We start from the raw sequence: 19,806 nt of genomic DNA, 5'->3' as shown, positions 1-19,806 counted from the left end.
TTTGCTCACAGACAGAACTGCCCTCTCCAATATATCTTATAGGGCTTAATTGAACAATGCCTTCAATTCCCGATCTTGGGAACTATTAGCCTTTTCCTTGAATCTTCATACATCTAGACTTAGATTTTCTCAGTTTCACATAAGCTCTTCAGGGTTTTAAGCAAATACTTCTGTTCTAGGCCTTCAAATTTTGACATGATTTATCTCTTAAGTTTAGAACTATCACCCTTCTTTAAAAGCAACTTTTACACATTTGCTTAAGGCAAGATTTCTGCCAATCCAGTCAAACAAATGAAGGGCTTCCTTGAAGGTGCGGATATTTTTCCTAATCAAAAAAAAGCAATGTTTGATCTTCTAAACTGAAAGCCCAAAGCACAACTGTTTACTTTGTTCGGTCTAAAACTCTCTCAATGTAAACAAGTTCCCATTAGCCTTCAAGTACTCTGTCTCAGACTGTTTTCAAAATATTTACAATTATTAAACATCTTCGGACACAAACTAAAATTCACATGCTAAATCCAAACTCAGAAAAAAAACTAAAATATAGAGAAAGTGTGCAACCAGCGTGAGTGTGCATATGCTGGGAGTTGAGCTACCTGAGTGTTTAGGCAATGAGGGACGGAAGCATTGTTGTCTCTTGTTCCGGCCATTTTTGCAAATGGCTGCTTTGTCGTCAAGGTACACTTGGTTAGATCTAAGAAAGGATCTAAGTGAATACCAGACTTTGTTGCGTAAGGTGAACAACAACAAGCTAAAGGTAAAACGTTTTCTTTCCCCCAAGTCTGCTAGTTGTTAAAGGGATGGAGATGGCAGTCAGGGGAGTGTTATGCTCCTCCTGTCAGATATGGAGATCAGAGAACAGTCAATCATCCTTGGCGATTATGTCTGCGGGAAGTGCGCTCTGACTGCACCTCCTCTCAGACCACATGCATCAGTTAGGGCAGCACTTGATGCATTGAGGAGCATATGGGAGGCAAAAAGTGTCATAGGTAGGAGCTAAGGGAGGGACAGGACTGACAGCTCAATATTTTGAGATATAGATGCTAGCAGAAGGATAAAAGGAAGGAAGAGAGGAGGTGAAGTAGTGTTTATGATTAGGGAAAACATTACAGCAATACAAGAGAGGATATTCCTAGGGAATGGTCCAGTGACGCTAATGTGAATGGAACTGAGAAATAAGACGTAGGCAATCACTTCGATGTGATTGTACTGTAGAACCCCCAACAGTCAATGGGAAACAGGAACAAATATGTAGGAGATCGCAGATAGCTGCAAAAATAATAGGGTTGTACCAGTAGGGTATTTTAACTTCCAAACCTAGTCTGGACTGCCATAATGTTAAGGGCTTGGATGGAGAGGAATTTGTTAAGTGTGTTCAAAAAACTCTCTCAAATCAATTTGTAGATGGTGCTAGAGAAAGAGTAAAACTTGACTTCCTCTTGGGAAATAAGGCAGGACAGGTGACTGAGATGTTAGTTGGGGAGCACTTAGGACAAGTGACCATAATGCTATCAGTTTTAAAACAGTTATGGAAAAGGATAGGCCTGGTCTACAAGTTAAAGTTCTGAATTGGGGCAAGGCCAATTTTGATGTAACTTTCAGAAGTTGACAGGGGAGGCTGATCGCAGGTAAAGGAATAGATGGCAAGTAGGAGCTTTCAAAAGCGAAATAACAAGAGTTAAGGGACAGCATGTTCCTGCTAGTATGAAGAGCATGGCTAGCAGGAATAGGGAACACTGGATGACTAGAGCTATCAAGACTTTGGTCAAGATAAAAGAAAGCTTCGTCAGGAATTGACAGTTGGAGTCAAGTGAATGCCTTGAGTATGAGATATATAGGAGTACACTTAAGACGGAAGTCAGACGGGATTAAGGAGAATTCAAAGGGATACTACAAATGCATTAAGGATAAAAAAAAGTAACAAGGGGGAGAACAGCGCCCCTTGAAGATCAGCATGGCCACCTATGTGTGGAACCAGAGGAGACGGGGGAAGAGACTAAAGTATTTTGTGTCAATATTTACAGCGTAGAAAGCATGGGAGCTTCGGAACTTGGGGAAATAAATTCTGACTTCTCGAAAAAAAAGTCGACAGTATAAAAGAGGTGGTGCTGGAGTTCCTAAAATGCATAAAGGTAGATAAATCCCCTAGACCAGGGTATCCCAGAACATTGTCAATCAGGCCTAGCTGATATTTCTGTCGTCGACAGTGACAGGCAAGGTGCTGGAAGATTGGAGGAATGCTAATGTTGTGTCATTATTTAAGAAAGGCTACAAGGAAATGCCAGGGAACTATAAACCAGTAAGCCTGAAGTCAGTGGAGGGTAGGTTGTTGAAGGGAATTCTGAGAGACAGGATCTGCATGCATTTGGAGAGGAAAGAACTGATTAGGGATAGTCAGCACAGTTTTGTGCAGGAGAAATTATGTCACACAAACTTGACTGTATTTTTTGAAGAGGTGACCAAGAAGACAGATGAAGACAGAAAATCAAATGTCCACATGGATTTTAGCAAAGCCTTCGACAAACCTTTGCATGATGGAATGATTATTAAGTTTAGATGACATGGGATCCAGGGACAGCAAGTCAGTTGGATGTAAAATTGGCTTGACGGTAGCAAACAGAGAGTAGTGGCAGAGAGTTGTTATTCAGACTAGAGGCCTGTGACCAGCTGTGTACCACAATGATCGGTACTGGATCCACTGTTTATATAAACAATTTGGATGAGAACATAGGAAGCATGATTAGTAAGTTTACAGATGACACCAAAATTGGTGGTATAGTGGACAGTGAAAGAGGTTATCTAAGAGTACAATAGGATCGTAATGAACAGGGTCAGTGGGCTGAGGAATGGCAGATGGAGTTTAATTCAGATAAATGCCAAGTGCTGCATTTTGGTCTGACAAACCAGGGCAGGACTTATACAGTTAATGGTAGGACCCTGGGGAATGTTTTCAATGAGAGAGGTGCAAGCAATTAGTTCCTTAAAGTGGTGCCACAGGTAGACAGGGTGGTGAAGATGTCATTTGGTATGCTTGCCTTCATCAATCAAAACAGTGAATACAAGAGTTGGGGCATCATGTTATGGCTGTACGAGAGATTGCTAAGGCCTTATTTAGAACGCTGCGAAATGAGTGCTCACCACTAACACAATAGACAGCAGAGCCAATGCTCTTCCTATGGTCATGCAAATGCAATTTCAACTTTATAGCAATCAGAATCTGAAGAGGATTTCCCCTTCTTAACTGCTAGTCCATCCACCACACCAGCTAGGATTAGCTAATGTAGCACTGATGGGAAAATGAAACCACCCATGACAATCTTTCACAACAAGATCAGGATATGACGATATCTGCCCAAAGACTTTAAATCATTGATCAAAGAATGACACAAAGTAAGCTAAATGAAAAGATCTAGTGGCCTAACCCTCATTTCAGAGTCAATAGTACCAATCTAGATTCCTACATATAGTTACAGTTTGTTTTGTCTTATAATTTTTTTTAAGTAAACTGTCAACTGCTTTTACCTGGTAATCTGCCTGCAGCTAATGCATCCCCAGGTAAATGTCCATTCACGCCATTGGTAGATAGGTTGCTTTGCTGTCCCAAAAGACCACTCCTCATTTCCAGATCAGTAGGGTAAGGTCTCCGTGGATCACCTATATTAAATGCATAATGCTAAGAATTATTCACATCCATGTCTTCAAAGTTTATACTCAGCTGTGGGGTGATGACTTTATCTCTGGTACGAAGCAGGCAACACAACCTTCAGAGTCCTCAGTGATGCACAGCATACTACAATTGGAAGCATAGTAATAAGTTTAATTGTTACTGAAGTAAACTTCAGTTCCTGTCCCCATTAAACAAAACCTGTTGATAGCAATTTGCCTTAAAGAGAATAATTCATTAGAAATCGGAATGCTCTTGATTTAAAAAAAAATCATTTACAAGTATCATAATGATGGTACAGAAATCACACAATACCTCCCACTTGCGCTGAGGAATCTAGCAACTCATTATTTTTAAACAACAGATAGTCAAAGGAATACACCATTGCAGAACATGTCAGAATTGAAAGAGGATTTTTGTAAGTAAATCCAGAAAATCAACATCCACCCTTTGTCAAGTTAGTAACTATTTAAGATCATCGTGAAAACAATTAAATGTTTGCAATAACTATTTACTTTTACAAACACAGAGTTTCAATGATATGGATACTAGGCCAGACACAGTGGTGCAAGCAGAATCCATTTATGGCTTTCAATGGAATAGAAGTGGATAAATATTTGAAAAACAAAACTTTTAAAAGGGTGTGGAGAAATAGCAGGAAAATGGGAACAAGTGGACAACTGCTTCAGAGATAGTTGGTACAGGTAAAATGATCTCCTTTTGAGCTGTGAATGCACCAAGAATAGCATTTCATCAAAATAATGAGCAATAACATTTAAATTGGTACCTGGAACCCATGTCAATGGGGCTGCTACAGCATTACTAGCACTTATCCGATGTGCATATTTAATAAGCTCTTCAGATGAGATGGCACCTACAGAGAAAACAGAAACATAACTTATTACTGTATTTTGAAAGATCAGATCAGTAAGTTTAGCTGCCACACCAGAAAAAATATTGTTGAATTTTTAAAAAATGTATTTACTCACACAAGAAGCCAGAACACTAATGCTAACTCTATTGCAGATCACATTTCAGCTATTCACCAGACATCCAAAGCACACAAAGTGTTACGCTACAGTGACTGTATAATGAATATGTACGTATATTTAAAAAGTACAACTAACCCTAAAGAAAACTTCAAAAGAATTACAAAAAGCTTGCTACAAAGGATGTTTTAATTATGTCCTCTAATGTAAAAACTAAACAGGGTATGCTATCAGAAATTTTTCTGCAAGAGGGTTCCACAAACAGCAACTTAAAACCCACAATGTCTAGTCACCTAAAATGACAAAGTTAACAGATGCAAGGGGACATCTTTTCAAGTTCCCCTCCAAGCCACTCAGCATCCTGACTTGGAACTATAATCAGCATTCCATCACTGGCACTGAATTAAAATTCTGGAACTCACTCCTTCCTTCTCACTCCTTCCTTCCCCCACCCCCCCCACCCTCACTCCTTCCTTCTACCCCCCCCCCCCCCCCCCCCCCCCGCCGCCAAACACTGTAGGTGTCCCTATGCCAAGATCTACATGGTTCAAGAGGGCAACTTATCAACTTCTGCAGGGGAGTTAGGAATAGGCAATAAATACTGACTTAGCCAGTGATGCCCACATTCCCATTAATTAATTTTTAAAACAAGAGAAGAATTTAATCTTAGGTTATCAGCGCATTAACACTGGCACTGATTGCAGACAGCCTTCACAAATATTGAAAAATTCGTATCAGCACACACTAATCCAAAAGCATTTTTTTAAGATCTGAAATGATTTTAGGATAAGGTATAGCATATTTAAAGCAGACAAGTAGAAATTACTTCTCTCAAAGTCTTGTCAATCTGTGAAATTCACTACGTCAGAGTGCAGTGGATCTTGGGATATTAAGTAAATTTAAGAAGCCAATGGACAGATTTTTAAGTCGTGATGGGATGAAGGATTTTGGAGAGCGGGCAGTAAAGTGGAATTGAGGCTGAAATGAAATTAAAGAGACTGATTTCATTAAATGGCAGAGTAAGCTCACAGAGAACTGCCTAATCCAGCTCCTAGTTCTTATATTCTGTGTTCTAATTATCACAACTTCATTCAGAAATAAGTCTTATTATTAGACCTTTGTTAATTGTCTTTGCAGTTCAGTAACTGCAATGGTTCAAAGTTTCTTTCCAGTTGAAAATGTCTACCTTTTCTTGCTTTCTCTATCGATTTTAATTTCTCTTTGGCTTGATACACAGCAGTTGCCTGAAAAGAATGAACACAATTAGTGCTTCTTTTAACAGGAACAAATTCACTTTTTTTTTTTAAGTATAGACCAAAGGTGCAGATTTAAATGTTGCTATTCTACAGCAACTATTAAACTGGTTAAGGAGCCCCATTAATTGAGAAATCTTGGGAAAGGGCAACTTTTAAAAACATTAAGTTAAGCTTACATATTAACATAGGTTTCAAACAAATTTCTGAAAAATAAGAGCAAGATGCAATGAAGACCAAAATAGTATCCACATAAGAGTCATAGGCTCAGATGAATTCTATGGCATCTTAGTGAGTAATTCTATCTGAAGTCTTTCAACGAGCTGAAGTAATAAAGACAAGCATTCAACTTATGATACTGTCCTATGTATCTGGAAAAATGATAGATTGAGAGTATGAAGGAACCAGGTATGTCCCATGATCATATGCAGCACTGCCAAAAGAATCAGACTTTTGCAACTGGTAGCTTGTTGAATGAAAACAAAATTCTGATGTTCAAAGTCAGCCACCAGTCCTATAGGATAACTGAAGCGAAATGTTTATCTGAAGGGGCTAATAAATGGAGAAATGCAACTATTGCAAGTACAGCATGAAAGCCCACTGGAAAATATAACTGATTGAATGTACAGGTTGAGAAGCAAAAAGTTAGGTCACTAAATTAGGTACATCAAGTACAAAAATAGAAGGCATTAAAACTGAACAGCAAGCTGAGAGTGTGTGGCTGTGGGCGATAACATTTTCTGAAAAAAACGTTTATTTGATAGCACTTTCCAAGGTGGGGACTGATTACTTAATGAACGAACTTTAGAATTTCAAAGAAAAACTAACTGATATGAACTATATCCTCTTCATCTGCAGCAATTTCTTAGCATGAACAGCCAAAATAATGGAGTCAATAATTTACAACTACCAAAACTTTAATGAACCATCTTGTCTATTCTACTTCACAAACTTACTTCTGCAATACAGTATGTTTGCTGACACAAATATCCAAATAATCAGCACCGACACGGTATGCTCACTACCGATTATTTCCAAAAGCACATGCCTGTGCAATATTACGCTAATTATTAAAAATAAAATTAAAATCCTGTGTTTAATACTTTCCCTTACACAATATATTTTCACTTCTCGTTTCACTTTTAGATGTTAGTGTTTGTTTAAATATATTTATGAAAAACATCACTACTAGTGCGCACACTAATGGGTGTCAGCAAGCCTTTCTTATATTCTTAGTGAAGTCCTCCAAGCATATGTACTAGGTAGGACCATTACATTTTTTTGAATTTATGTATGATTTAGACTTGGTTGTATTGGGCACAATTTAAGAATTTGAAGGTGGCACAATCTTGAAAATATAGTGAACTGTGAGGAAGATGGTAATTAACTTCAAGTTGACAGTGGAGTGGATGGATATGCAGCAGGGGAAATTTAATTCACAGAAATGTGAAGTAATGCATTTTGGTAGGAAAGAAAAGGAGATGCATTATGTGGGAGCAGAAGGACTTCGAGAAGTATACGTGCACAAAGTGTTGAAGGTGGCAGAGCAGGCTGCAAAACTAAGGGGGTCATGATGATGTTTCAAAAATAAATTGGAGTAGTGATACGGAATTGCATCTAATTCTGAGCACCACACTTTAACGAAGGATGTGAAGGCACAGGGAGGGTGCAGAAAATATTTACAAGAATGGTTCGAGGGATGAGACACTTCACTTGCTGGTTAAACTGGAGAGGCTGAAGTTGTTCTTCTTAGAGAGGATAAAATTGACAGATGTGGTAGAGGTGTTCAAAACGATGTGGGGTCTACACAGTAAGTTCCCAGTGGTCAAAGCATTAGAAACCAGGTGACACCCATTTAAAGTGATTGCTTGCAATCTATAATTCACTGATTGAAGGGGGCATGGATGGAGATTCATCTGGGTTTCTCAGCAGGAAATTGGAAAAGCACGTGAGGCGAAAACAGTTAAAGTTACAGGGAAAGAATAAAAGTGTTGGCTAAATTGTGCAGGGGAGACATCGATTTGAGGATTGAACAGCTTCCAACTGTGCTGTAACCAGTTCTATAGCTCCCATGAAACAGTTTCAAGAGATTTATGAAGTAGAAAAAGTCATATTTTATCTCCACATTTTGAGAACTTGATTAGATTCATTTACAACATCTGACTGAAACCTTAGAAAGGCAAAGGGAAAGATAAGGGAACCTTCAATTATCTGTGAATTCCCAATATTCAACAGAAGAGTCCGCTTCAGGTTTTAAGACTTGTTAAATTTGTACATTTCCAAATAGCTGTAACTCACCAATATGTGTTCTGCCTCTTTGAGCTGTTTCTGTAACTGCTGGATATCACCATCTCTTTTTTCTACCTCTTTCTCCAGAAGATGCATTTCCTCTTGGATTTTGCCTTGTTCCATTGCTACTCTTACTATTTCTTGAAATTCTCCATCTTTCTGAATCAACAGATCCAGGATCTGAAAAACAAATATTACAATATAAATGATACTGCCATTGTTTGGCATTATTCAGTTACTTAAACTAATTGGGTTTTAAAATTGGTGGTAGAAAGTTGTTTTGAGATCCTCTATGCATTAGTTTCATACTTACTGGATTTTAGTACTATAAAAAAAATAGGAACGAGAGTAGGCCATTCAGCGGTCCATTGAACTTGCTACCTATTCATCTGTTTGGGACTTCCTTCCTACTGACCCCCTCCCTTGTAGATCAAAATCAGCCTTGAATATATTTGATGATCCAGCCTCCACTACCCTCAGCGGAAGAGAATTCCAAAGATTAGCGTTCCCTCTAAGAGCAGAAATTCTCTTTATTTGTGTCTTAAACAGGTGACCCTTATTCTTAAACAGCGTCCAGTTTTGGACTCCCCCATGAGGGGAAACATATACTCATCATGTGCCAATGTAGGCCATAGCTAGAATCAATAATAACACGGAAACACTGGAAGCAATTATACCCAGCAATGTCATTAAGCTTACATCTTTACACTAAGTAACGGTCACCAATTTGTTAGTCAATCTGGACATGAGTTTTCTTTTAAACAAATCTAATCAATTTTTATAAGATTTGAAGACTGTCAGCAACATGGTCTTCTTAGAAAGACTGTTTATTTGTGCCTCAACAAGAATACTCAGTGTCAAATGCTGTATTAAAACAAATAAGTTGGCTGACATATGCAATCAATTCTGCGCAGTTCAGAGGACTCCCCTTGAGATTTGGGGGTTATGTTTTGGTTTTCAAAGGCTCTATTTAAATTCACACTAATACCTTTAATAGGTGAAGCAGTCTTATAGTAATATTACCTTTGGCGTTTGTGTAGACATATGGGATATTTGGGACTTGCACAGAAGCATAATTGGAAGAATTCAAAATATACTCAATAGTCATCACTGCTCCATTAAACTTGAAGCCACATCATTCAATAAGAGCATTAATTTCAGTCATCACAATATTTAAATTGAAACAACTGACAGTATATGAAACAATTTAAGAGGTGATGGCACGTAAATGTATACCTTTGTGAAATAAAACTTAAAATGTTAACTACAGGAACATAAATAGAAATTGCTGGAAAAGCTCAGCAGATCTGGCAGCATCTGTAAAGAAAAAAATCAGAGTTAATGTTATGGATCCGGTGACCCTTCCTCAGTTCCTCATCCCCACTTTTGCAGTCCTTTTCTCTTCATCCCCATCTTTCAACTTTAAAGTGCCTCTCCACAACCCCTTTGCACCAGTCTCTAGGCCCTGGCCTTGCTTACTAGCTAATCTCAGGCTACACTATCTTTGGCCTTGGCAGTCCTACTTTGCCCAGTGCTCCCTCCAGTCTCACATTCCCTGACCACCTAATTGTGTCACTGCTTGCTCAGGTCTCCAGCCACATTTCCTTTGGTCTGATTGCACCGGCCACCCTACATTCGGCAATGCTCCAGCACGAACAGATTTGTTAACCTCCACCTCTCACCACAGCGCTGCTCCTCCAGTCACATGTTGCTTCTCTCAGGTTTGCTGCTGAGGAGTCCACTGTGAACCCATCAACAGCAAACTCAAGAAACAGACCATGATTACCCCGTAATTCAAGGAGAAGCTCTTCACCAATTGTGACTATTCAAGTTATACAGTGATGACTTTTTCCAGATCTGTTGCCCTCGTGATTGAATTTTCATGGGTGATTTGGCTGCTTTCCAGAATGGATCCAGTGACCATTCTGTGTATTTTAAGCTCTGGCACAGACCTTAAACAGTTACAAGTTCACATTTCCACTTTACCTATCATTTATTAGCATGATCTGACAATTCAGGGAATGAAGATAAATAATCAGGAAATTTCAATAAATGAGATTCCCAGTGTCCAACAGATAAAAGATAACAGATAAACAAAATTAAAGCACAAGGAATTGTGGATGATCTATTGCTGTAGATCGAGAATTGTTTATATACAGAAAATAGGAATAAATGGGTCACTCTCAGAACGACATGCTGTTACCAGTGAGTGAGTTACAAGAATCAGATGTGTTGTAGCAATCTATATCAATGATAACTGTGTGGGACCAAATGTAAAATTTCCAAGTTTGTTGATATCACAAAATGAGGTTGGAATTTGACTTGTGAGGACCGCAGGGCATAGAACATGGCAGATAGAATAAAATATGAATATACGTGAAGCTATCAATTTTGATTTGATTTAGTATTATTACATGTACGAAGATACAGTGAAAAGTATTGTTTTGCATGCTATCCAGCCAGATCATACATTACATTTTCAGTTGGAGAAACAGAAAGAAGAAGTGTTTCTTAAATGATGACAGTTTGGGAAGTGTTGCTGTCCAAAGGGACCTGGGCGTCCTTGTTTCATGATTTTCAAAAGCTAGGGTACAGGTGCATCAAATGCTTAGCATGGAAAACAATATGTTAGTCCCCATGAATGCAGGAGTAAAGTTGTCTCACTGCAATTATATGGAACCTTAATGAGATCACACATGCAGTACAATGTATAGTTTTATATAGTCTCCTTATGTAAGGATGTGCTTGACATAGGGAGTGCAACAGAGATTTACCACACTAATCAATGGCCTGACAGAAGCATCTTATGAAAAGTGATTCAAGAAATTGGAATTATATTTGCTACAGCTTCAAAGAATATGAAGTGATTGCATTGAAACGTACAAAATTCTTACAGGGTGTGATATGGTAGATATTGAGGGACGTTTCTCCTGGCTGGTGAGTCTGGAACCACGGACATATTATCAGAATAAAAGGAATGCCACTAAAAACAAGATTAGAAGTAATCTTTTCACTTAGAGGGTTGTAGATCTCTTGAATTCTCTAGCCCAAAGTCTGTGGAAGCTCAATTATGGAGCATATTCAAGATATAAATAAAAAGATTTCTGGACACGAACAAATTCAGGGATGTAAGGACATTGGGGAAAATGTAGAGATAGACAATCAGCCATGCTCTGTTTGACTTGGTAGAATGCGCTTCTTAGGCCAATTGGCCTAAGCCTGCTCCTACTTCCTTTGTTCCACTGATGCAGAAAATATGGAGAATTGATTATATTTTTGGTAAAAATCAAGCAAAACACATTTTAAATGACCTACTCACTGGTACATGGTCTCTGAACAAAACCTTAATATCCTGGGGGTAAAGTAGAATTTAAATAAAATAATTTATATAAATTATCTTCACGGTCTGACATATTATAGAACGTGGCAACGTGAGAGTGGGGGTGGGTGTTGTCAGAGTGGTGCAGAGGAGTCAGCAGTGTTAACGCCTCTGTTGGCAAAGCCATTTCTTCATTGGCAATGGATGTATTTATTAATACCTCCACTCACTCTCATCCAAGGTGGTAATAAATAGGCAGGTCTACAAAATGTGATTTAATATAGTAGTCCAGATAGAGAAAAATTCCATCCTGCCAACAGTAATTGCACACAAACCAGCAGCTACAAATGTGGGTTGAATGAACAACAACTATTCCTGCAGTGATGGGAGTTATAGCATCTTAGAAATAATTCAAGATTAAATGCAATGCCCGAGGTAGTCATCTTTCATTCCTCAACAAAAACAGAAATTGCTGGAAAAGCTCAGCAGGTCTGGCAGCATCTGGGGAGAGAAATCAGAGTTAATGTTTCAGGTTCAGTGACCCTTCCTCTGAACTTCTGTTTAGGTTTCTGATTTACAGCATCTGCAGTTCTTTTGTATTTTTTAAAATCTTTCATTTCTCACCTGATTTTCCTCTCCTGGTTGTGCAATTTTCTGGTTTCTGGATAGTGCAAGCAGTTCAATCAATTCCCTAAGGATAGAAAATAATATTATTAGCAAGGAAATTAACTCATGACTCCTGATCTTGGAGAAAAACATTTTTCACTAACCTGGCCATACAAATTCATATTACTTCATACATTTATCAAAGCTGAAATATCCTCAGTACCAGAAAAAGAACATTATTTTTTGCAACCAACAACAACATGAAGTACTTCCAAGTTAAGTATGGCACAGTCAGAAATAAAGAAAATGTTCCTTTGTGTCTGCTCTGAATCAACGTGGCAACAACTTTTATACAACATATTCTACTGCAGCGATCTAGGTCAGTCAATATTATTGACTGGCTCAATGAACTGACATAGTTGTGCATTTTTTTTGTCACATCATAAGTACTTCATCGTCATGTTCTCACACCCAGGAATAACTGTAAAAAAAAATGCTTAAACTTACTTCAGACAAAATCTTTACCACGGGCAGAGACATTCATCCCTTCAGATACTGCAAGAATTACAATGATGTAGTAGTACCTGCTTCCCCTGAGATCTATTTTGTCTCACATTGAGGCTTCCAGTGTTTTATGTACAATGCTGCATCATAGCCTGTTGCACACGTGCACTTGACATCCACTAACAGTGGTCCCTACTGACAAATGTGAACATCAAGCAAAATATTGAAAATACAAGAGTAATTCAAGTTGTAGTGAGGTATCTCAGGGTGCCACTATCATATTGAAAGAAACTGACCTTACATACATTTCATGTAAAATCAAGAGGAAAACTGAAGTGTCATGTAATGTACTTGTACGTATTTTGTGAACAAGATATGATTTAGATAAAAGGTGTCGAGTGAGACAGGTCATTAATTTCCCTCCCCACCTCCATGCCCAGCCCCAAATGACAAACTGTTTGTTGAAACTCAAAGCCCAGGTTCAATCAAAATGAATAATCAGTTGTGTAAGGTATGGATGGAAAGATGGAAGATGGATGTTCAGTACTTCTGGGGAAGATGCACAGCTGGGCATGGCCATGAAAACAGATATGCTATGCCTCAACACTGTTCATCGTAAGTAACATGCAACTGGTAACATTTTGCTCTTGCCAAAGAGAAACAGTGGGCAAATATGAAACAACATGGTTATTTAAGTATAGATTTTTCTTAAGGAAGCAAAGATGACATGCTAAAAAGGAATGAGAAGGACCTAACTGAAAGACCTCACAATTTGTGAGGTTTCAGCTAATTTAGTGAAAACGCTGTCCTATGTCCAAGATATTTGTTTGTTTCAATTCTTTATGAGCATTCAATCAAGCTGCCAAAAATACAAAAGACCTAAGTAGAAATGTTATTTCCCCTCAATGTGAAAAACACCACAACTTTTCAAAAGTTAGTACCTCTTCACTCCACTCCTGAACCATTTAAAAATCTGCCTAATATTGTCTACATATATCTGGGTTAATAGTGAAGATGGTTCGTAGCTTTACAGGAAGAAATAGTTGGGTTGGTCAGATGGGCAGACCAGTGGCAAATGGTATTTAATCCTAAAAAGTGCGAGGTGATGCACTTTGGCAGAAGAAACATGAGGAAGGAATATTTAACAATACTGGGTAGTTTAGGGGAACAGAGGCATCTTGGAATAATTATTCACAAATCCTTGACGTCAGCAAAGCATGTGAATAGGATAGTTAAGAAAGCATATAGGACACTTGCTTTCATCAGTCATGGCATCAAGTATGACAGCATGGAGATAATGATGGAGTCGTATTTCGTGTTGGTCAGGCCACAACTGGAGTAACTGTGTGAAGTTCTGGTCACCTCACCGCAGGAAAGATGTGACATCACTTAGAGGGGCTACAGAGGAGGGTCACCAGTATGTTGCCTGGGATGGAGAAAATGAGCTTTAAGGAGAGATTATAAAGGCTTGAATCATTTTCTTTAGAGCAGAGAATACTGATGGATGCACATGATTGAAGTGTATAAGATATTGAGGGGTATAACAGGGTGAAGAAAGAGCAACTGTTCCCCTTGCTTGAGGGGTCAATCACAGGACAGCATAGTTTTAGAGTAAGGGGCAGGAGATTCAGAGGGGATTGGAGAAACTTAGCTATTGGTGGGAATCAGGAACCACTGTCTGGAAAGGTAGTGGAGGCTGGAACCCTTACAACCTTTAAAATAAAATTTGGATGAATACTTCAAATATCGTAATGTTCAAGGATATGGGACGAGTGCAGGAAAGTGGGATTAACACACTTTTAATGGTAGTAATGTCAGCACAGACTTGATGGGCCAAAGGGCCTTTTCTGTATTGCACATGGATCTCTAAAATGGCGATAGAATTTCAATAGAATTTTCCACATTCCTTTTGGAAGTTATAGTTGCAAATCAATAGAACAGCCAAAGAACCAACACTGTATAAATTAAATTAATTATTGGGGGTGCAAGTGGCATTTATTGTCCCTAGTTATTCTGAGACTTATCTTCGTGTTTAGGGAATAACTTAATACAACTTAACTGGCTTTCACACCTGCTTAAGTTTAAAGAAAAGAACCATCTGTATGAATGCATGAATGGAATCACAGAGAAACGAGTTCTCGTATTTAAATTTATAAACTAAACTAATTGGATTTTTACATCAAGTCCACGGTCATTTTTTACTGGCACCAATCCTTAATTTATTTTGAAAAGTAATACAAAATCTTACACAGGTTTGGTGGTATTCAAATCATTCTCTAGACTATTCTGAAATGCCAACTTCCCATCTTCTGAAATCTGAACACCCAGAGCTCGACTGGCTTCTCAACTCCTTCAAATTAAAAAACACGCTTTTCCTTCCCTCTGCCTTATATCCCTCACCAAATGCTTTCTCCCGTCCCATCATCTTTTATTCAGCCTCAGTGCTCCAGAGCTTCCTTCCACATCCCTGTTTCAATGTTTTGTCTCCCCCGCGGTATTTTCCAGCCAGTCAGAGGGCCCTGGACGTTGGAGCCGAGGGCCGGAAATCCCTTGTAAATAAAATAGGCAGACACTCTATCACAATCCACTCCTCGGGGCGCAAAATACGGCCTCTTACCGACACAACACTTCCAGATCGTCCAGCAGAGCCAAAAGCTTCTCCTTGGTACTCCTCTCCGAAGCCGCCATTACCGCCAGCTGACTGCCGCCACTGCGTCTGCGCGTCTCAGGTCAGGCTGTGGGAGCTACAGCTGGTGCCAAATTTACTCTGTTCTACTAGGAATAACAGTATAGAAATACAGTAATTCACAGTTTGTGTTATCATCATGAATATATATTAATACAAACTCTAGATGTTGCCTGATTTGCTGATTCCTCGCTTTCTGTTTTTATTTCAGACCATTCACAACCTTTACCTACAATTCCATGGAGTTCAACTGTAATTTGGATTAGTTTTATTGTACTCAAATGAGTGAAAAGTTTACAAGTCGCCACGTAGGTACAAAGATACCGAGATACATATTAAGTTCACATTCTTAAGGGAAAAAAATAAATAAAATGTCCAGCATTACAGTTTACAGGAATAATTAGAAAAATAAATAAACATATTTCTATTCCAACACCTGTGTTTCCTAGTTGGGATAGTGTTGCATTCTGGTTTGGATAGTTTGTGGCCACCAATATGCTGAGTCTAGGAATGGTCTGTTCTGAGGAAGCGTCACTTGACCTGAAACGTGAACTCTGATTTCTCTCCACAGATGCTGCCAGACCTGCTGAGATTTTGCAGAAATTTGTTTCTACTACTGATTTACAGCATCCACAGTTCTTTCAGTTTTTATTTGCTGAGTCCAGGACCTGTCTAATTATCAGTAATAGAAGATAGATCCTCTGTGAGCATGTGCCCTCGAATCTGAATGGCTGTTTCGCCACTCCAAGGATCTGAACACACTGATTAGTGTGCCTTGCAATTTCTAGCACTGACTTCAGGCTCTGCTGTGTACAGACTTCAAAGATCAGCGCAGAAGAAAACAATATTAGAGGAAATCAAAATTGTGAGTCCAAACAGAAGAGGCACTTGTTTTACATAACAAGGTAGTTTTGTTTCACATGATAGCAATAGTTACAATTTACATTATCTTGTTCCACAGAATTACTTAGGACTGTCAGAAGCTATGCAGAGCATGTTGGCTTCTCTCACAAATTCAGACATTATCAAATGGGGTAGACATCAGGGCAAGATAAATATTAAAATTGATGACTGTAGGAGTTAATGTACTTCTAACCACAAGTTGTTATCCCCCACAGTTAATCATTTACGCAATCTTGCAATTAATTATAATACATTTACTATTACCCCATCTCCCCCAAAGTGCCTGACTTCACAAATTCAGGCAATCTAGACAGTTCACAATTCCCCAAAACCCCCAATCCCTTCAGACTTGGGAGAATGATAGACTTATCGCTTGAAGACTGATCTCATTTATTCTGAACATCTGTAAATCAAGGTCAGAAGTCACATGAAACCAGGTTATAGAATCCCTATAGTGTGGTAACAGACCCTTCGAACCAACAAGTGCACACCGACCCTTGCAGCATCCCGCCCAGACCCATCCCCCAAAAACCCACTGAATCTACACATCCCTGAACACCATGGGCAATTTAGCGTGGCCAGTCCACCTAGCCTGCACGTCATTGAACTGTGGGAGGAAACCAGAACACCCTGGGAAACCCATTCAGACAAAGGGAGAATACGCAAACTCCACACAGACAGTTGCCCAAGGGTGGAATCAAACCCGGGTCCCTGGTGCTGTGAGGCAGCAGTGCTAACCACTGAGTCACCGTTCTTTGGACCTCACTGACAACTTGTATTGCAATGCTCCTGACAGGCCATTGGAGACAGACCCATCTCTTGCATGGGAGCAAGCTGCATCTCGAGGCTTTTTGCTCGTTCCCCTTAGCATTTTGGGACTGTCTGGATCCTCACAGCACGTCTGTCCTGCGTTGCCTTCCTGCATATTGCCATATCATTCAGAAAGGGTAACCCTTTAATATTTCTGTCTTGCCTGTCTTTCATCAGGGACACAAAGCTAGGCAGCTTGTCATGGTTGTCAGAAGTGATCAGTCAAGGGGGTGGACATAAAACTGTCTTGCATCATGCTATATCAATGTCATACTTACAGCCTGTAGGCAGCTTGTGTGATTAAAGCACTAAGTGTGCCTTAACTGAATGCCATGTTTCAAAGTTTAAAGACAGTAGTCCTCATTCAAGTCAAAGGTAACTGTTGAACCATGACAAGCTGCCTAGCTTTGTGTCCCTGATGAAAGACAGGCAAGACAGAAATATTAAAGGGTTACCCTTTCTGAATGATACGGCAATATGCAGGAAGGCAACGCAGGACAGACGTGCTGTGAGGATCCAGACAGTCCCAAAATGCTAAGGGGAACGAGCAAAAAGCCTCGAGATGCAGCTTGCTCCCATGCAAGAGATGGGTCTGTCTCTAATGGCCTGTCAGGAGCATTGCAATACAAGTTGTCAGTGAGGTCCAAAGAACGGTGACTCAGTGGTTAGTACTGCTGCCTCACAGCACTAGGTGTAGAGCTGGATGAACACAGCAGGCCAAGCAGCATCAGAGGAGCAGGAAGGCTGATGTTTCAGGCCTAGATCCTTTTTCAGAAATGGGGGAAGGAAAGGATGTTCTGAAATAAATAGGGAGACGGTGGGGGGGGGGTGCAGATAGAAGATAGATAGAGGAGAAAATAGTTGGAGAGGAGACAGACAGGTCAAAGAGGCAGGGATGGAGCCAGTAAAGGTGAGTGTAGGTGGGGAGGTAGGGAGGAGATAGGTCAGTCCAGGAGGGACAGACAGGTCAAGGGTAATAGGTACTGCAGATGCTGGGGAATCCGAGATAACAAGGTGCAGAGCTGGATGAACACAGCAGGCCAAGCAGCATCAGAGGAGCAGGAAGGCTGACGTTTCTGGCCTAGACCCTTCATCAGAAAAAGGTGGCGGGTTGAGGTTAATCGGTAAGTGATGGGGGTGGGGCTTGAGGTGGGAAGAGAGGATACGTGGGAGGAAGGAACAGGTTAGGGAGGCTGGGATGAGCTAGGCTGGTTTTGGGATGTGGTGGGGGAAGAGGGATTTTGAAGCTTGTGAAGTCCACATTGATACAATTGAGCTGCAGGGTTCCCAAGCGGAATATGAGTTGCTGTTCCTGCAACCTTCGGGTGGCGTCGTTGTAACTCATATTCTGCTTGGGAATCCTGCAGCCCAACGGTATCTGATCGTTGCATTCTCTGACTGATCTCCCAGCTTCCTCTCTACGTACGGTGGCTCAATGGTTAGCACTACAGCCTCACAGCACCAGTGACCTGGGTTCGATTCCAGGCTCAGGTAACTGTCTGTGCAGAGTTTGCATATTCTCTCCGTGGGTTTCCTCCGGGTGCTCTGGTTTCCTCTCACAGTCTAAAATGTGCAGGCTAGGTGGATCGGCCATGCTAAATTGCCCATAGTATTCAGGGGTGTGTGGGTTATAGGGGGATGAGGATGGGTCTGGGTGAAATGCTCCAAGGGGTGGTGTGGACTTGTTGGGTCGAAGGCCCTGTTTCCACACTGCAGGGAATCTAATCTAATAACATTGTGCTTACCCAAAAACTCTGATGTCCACATCATAGCTCCCTTCCTTATTTTCGAATTGCTCCTTAGCTTTCTACATTTCATTCAATAGCCTGCTGTATTTCTAGTGTCTTATTTTATTCTCTAATCAACACATTCAGAGATGTATCAGAGGAGCAGGACGGCTGCGTTTTGAGTCTCGAGATTTATGAAGAATGGTCTAAGCCAGAAACACCAGCCTTCCTGCTCCTCCAATGCTGCTTGGCCTGCTGTGTTCATCCAGCTCTACACCTTGTTATCTCAGATTCTCCAGCATCTGCAGTTCCTACTATCTCTGTTCAGAGATGTTATTGGATATCTTTGGGGCTTGTGGGAATGCTGGAGACTACAACAAGTCAGGTAGCGTCCATGGAGAGAAAGCAAGCTAACGTTTAAGAGTCTAGATGAGCTTATCAGAACTGAAGTCAGGTGTGGGGGGGGAGCAGCACTTCTGCAACAGTTGGGGAGGGGTTCGAGTGCTGGGGGAGAAAGGCTGTTGATAGTTTAGATTAAGTGATAGGAATATCAGAATGGCAGAAGAATGGTGCATCTAACTGCCAGACTGGAAATACCTAGGTCTCCTAGTCTAAAGTTACCACTGCACCACGAAAACCCAATTCGAGCGACTTGCAGATAAACGACTCATTCCGCTTCCTTGACCTGTCCGTCCTCCCGGGACTGACCTATCGCCTCCCCATCTTCTCCTCTATCCATCTTCGGTCCGCCTCCCCCTCGCTCCCTATTTATTTCAGAATCCTCTCCCCATCCCCCTTTTCTGATGAAGGGTCTAGGCCCGAAACGTCAGCTTTTGTGCTCCGGGGATGCTGCTTGGCCTGCTGTGTTCATCCAGCTCCACACTTTGTTATCTCGGATTCTCCAGCATCTGCAGATCCCATTATCACTGATTACCTTTACCTTCACCTACCTGAGGGCAACGTTCCCTTCGAACGCCCACTGGGCATACGGGGCAGGAGTCCTTTACCCTAAGGGCGGGACGGGGCGTGCCGCCCACTGGGTGGTCCCTCCTCCCT

The 19,806-nt window shown here is 40.5% G+C and overlaps 1 protein-coding gene across 2 annotated transcripts in view; it reads right to left on the bottom strand.

Moving 5' to 3' along the window:
- med4 (mediator complex subunit 4) overlaps positions 1 to 19,806 on the bottom strand; it is a 20,929-nt gene extending 1,123 nt beyond the window's left edge. The window contains exons 1-7 of one of the 2 annotated variants that reach the window (XM_048540288.2): positions 19,701 to 19,806; positions 15,242 to 15,399; positions 12,139 to 12,205; positions 8,205 to 8,375; positions 5,840 to 5,897; positions 4,452 to 4,538; positions 3,523 to 3,654 (exon numbers count right to left, since the gene is read on the bottom strand). In XM_048540288.2, the coding sequence (XP_048396245.1) occupies positions 3,523 to 3,654; positions 4,452 to 4,538; positions 5,840 to 5,897; positions 8,205 to 8,375; positions 12,139 to 12,205; positions 15,242 to 15,312 (586 nt within the window). In that variant the 5' untranslated portion in view covers positions 15,313 to 15,399; positions 19,701 to 19,806. The remainder of the gene's footprint in view (positions 1 to 3,522; positions 3,655 to 4,451; positions 4,539 to 5,839; positions 5,898 to 8,204; positions 8,376 to 12,138; positions 12,206 to 15,241; positions 15,400 to 19,700) is intronic. The other variant, XM_048540289.2, reaches the window with a different exon arrangement.

Source organism: Stegostoma tigrinum, chromosome 12 (assembly GCF_030684315.1).
Source record: "Stegostoma tigrinum isolate sSteTig4 chromosome 12, sSteTig4.hap1, whole genome shotgun sequence".
In the NCBI taxonomy this organism is placed as follows: domain Eukaryota; kingdom Metazoa; phylum Chordata; class Chondrichthyes; order Orectolobiformes; family Stegostomatidae; genus Stegostoma; species Stegostoma tigrinum.
Note: the sequence above shows the minus strand (reverse complement) of the source record. Positions and strands in the feature narration are given on the sequence as shown.